At 41.0% G+C, this 2732-nt stretch overlaps 1 protein-coding gene and 1 non-coding gene across 2 annotated transcripts in view; one reads left to right on the top strand and one right to left on the bottom strand.

The window, feature by feature from the left end:
- Window positions 1–299: 299 nt before the first annotated feature.
- On the bottom strand, window positions 300–406 carry LOC111824661. Its single transcript, XR_002827755.1, has one exon. It is a non-coding gene; the product is annotated as a U6 spliceosomal RNA (small nuclear RNA).
- Window positions 407–2342: 1936 nt separating this feature from the next.
- LOC102424710 (olfactory receptor 49-like) overlaps window positions 2343–2732 on the top strand; it is a 1027-nt gene continuing 637 nt past the window's right edge. Inside the window, exon 1 of the mRNA XM_006108827.2 lies at window positions 2343–2732. Coding sequence (XP_006108889.1) covers window positions 2343–2732 — 390 coding nt within the window.

Below are 2732 nucleotides of genomic sequence, written 5' to 3' on the forward strand. Positions count from 1 at the left end.
TGGCCCTAAGCAACCCATTTGGAGTTACAAAGTGGCCCACCGTTTATGGCTGGCTCTGCTGTGCCTGGTTGTGCACAGTGAGGATCAAGCTGTGCACCAAGGCTGGCCTTTACCAGCACCAGACCCTGGAGCAGGTGAGCAAAAGTCTCAAAAAAAAAATGAAATCTACCTTTGCCTGCCTCCATCTATTGGCTGCCTGTCTGGTTCAGTCACTGAAAAATCCTCTGGTGGTATTCAAGTTGCCTGGGATATGTTCTCAGTGAGTCACCAGGTAGGGGCAAGTGGTGTTCACCAGATCTAAAAATATAGAATGCTTCACAAATGTGCACGATATCCTTGCTCAGGGGCAATGCTAATCTTCTCTGCATCATTCCAATTTTAGTAAATATGCTGCCAAAGTGAGCACCAAGGATGCTGGCTTTATTTATTTATTTTTTTAATATATTTTATTGATTTTTTTACAGAGAGGAAGGGAGAGAGATAGAGAGTTAGAAACATCGATGAGAGAGAAACATCGACCAGCTGCCTCCTGCACATCTCCTACTGGGGATGTGCCTGCAACCCAGGTACATGCCCTTGACCGGAATCGAACCTGGGACCCTTCAGTCTGCAGGCCGACGCTCTATCCACTGAGCCAAACCGGTTTCGGCAAGGATGCTGGCTTTAAAAGAGAGATCTTTTAAAGGGTTTTCGGGTTTTTTGCTGCTAGGAGCAGTCTAGCAGACCCAACCAGACCACTGTCTACTTCCTAGCTCAAACTCTAGACCATCTCAAAAATGGAGAGTATCCCTTAAGAATGTTTGTGGGGAGACATCTCCACCTCTTTATAAAGAAAAGCAAACTCTCTTCAGATGAGCCAATGTAGTATGACTCTGCAAAGTTGCTGTCCCCTAGGAAATATTACATAAGTGGTATGTCCTCGGCCTCTTGTATGTCAAACACCACCAAATCCATCTCTCACAGGTTTGAGGTATTATTCACTCATTTGATAATTGTTTATTAAATCTGATTATTTCAAGTAACTTGTTCTAAGGGCTATATAAAATGCAAAGATTAATAAAGAAATTTTTGACTCAAGCAAGAAATGAAAAACAAAACACAATGAAAATTAATAGCATTGTGAGGGATACAGAGGAAAGAATCATTCATTCAGAAGAAAAGTCTCCATAGGAAAAAACAGCATGTGTAGGGGAGGGACTTAAAGGATAAGTAAGATTTGAATGGCTGATGATTCCAAACAGAATGAATGCCACATGCAAAAGAACAAATGCATGAAATACATAAATAATCAAAAAATCACAAAGACTCTATTTTATCTAGAGCCCATTGGAAGAGGTAATGAGAGGAGAATCTGGATCTATCTTTTGGAACATCATTAAGAACCTTGAATCTAAGTTCCCGCTAAAGAACTTTTATTTATGCATATATTACTTGAATATTTTTGTTTGTGAGAGTTGGGCTTTTCTTTCACAGATTTCCTCTTTCCTTTGTATTAATCCAAATACTAATGAAAAACATCAGAGATTCAGGTAATCTTGAAACAGCAGTAGAGTGTCTACACATTCTAAAGCAGTTTACCCATGGATATGGATCTATATCATGAATGACTAAGTAAAGCAGAAAAGTTACCACCTCAAATATGAACTACTCATGAATGAAGACCCAGTATTGAAATAAAGATAAAAATAATATTGAGCCAAAACCGGTTTGGCTCAGTGGATAGAGCATCGGCCTGCGGACTGAAGGGTCCCAGGTTCGATTCCGGTCAAGGGCATGTACCTGGGTTGCGGGCGCATCCCCAGTAGAAGATGTGCAGGAGGCAGCTTATTGATGTTTCTCTCTCATCGATGTTTCTGACTCTCTATCCCTCTCCCTTCCTCTCTGTAAAAAATCAATAAAAAATATATTTAAAAAAAATAATAATAATAATAATAATAATATTGAATAAAAAAGAAAAAAATTTTAAATGTTGAAAATAGGTTATAATATTAACACAAAAGAATTCATTGAAGAATCAGTAATAGAAGTTCAGTTAAGAAAAGTAAGCAAGGATAATTTTTGGTTTGAGGTCTTACTTAGGTCACCCTGCAGATCACCACTTTCTCTTCTAACACACAGACACACCAGGAACCAAACATAAGACAGGGGCTCTGCAAAATAAGCCTGTGTGGTCAGTGGTGGGAAGTTATGTCCTTTACAGAAATAAAGGATTCCTTCCATTCAAAGTATGACACTCATTCCTCTTTCCTTTCAGTTTTAGGTGGCCTCAGATTCCCCAGATCATCACAGCTCCAAATGCTACACACCTCTGATTGGTCATCCCAGAAGAGGTCAGAGGAACCATGGGAAACCACACCACTGTCACTGAGTTTGTCCTCCTGGGGCTCTCAGATGCCTGTGAGCTGCAGATGCTCATCTTCCTGGGGCTCCTCCTGACCTACCTCCTCACTCTACTGGGGAATCTCCTCATCGTGGTCGTCACCCTCATAGACAGGCGCCTCCACACTCCCATGTACTATTTCCTTCGCAACTTTGCTATCCTGGAGATCTGGTTTACCTCAGTCATCTTCCCCAAAATGCTGACCAATATCCTGACCGGATATAAGACCATCTCCCTACTAGGCTGTTTCATACAAAGTTTCCTGTATTTTTTCCTGGGCACAACAGAGTTCTTCCTACTGGCAGTGATGTCCTTTGATAGGTATGTGGCCATATGTAATCCCTGCGTTATG

This window comes from Myotis lucifugus, unplaced genomic scaffold (assembly GCF_000147115.1).
Source record: "Myotis lucifugus unplaced genomic scaffold, Myoluc2.0 scaffold_3744, whole genome shotgun sequence".
In the NCBI taxonomy this organism is placed as follows: Eukaryota; Metazoa; Chordata; class Mammalia; order Chiroptera; family Vespertilionidae; genus Myotis; species Myotis lucifugus.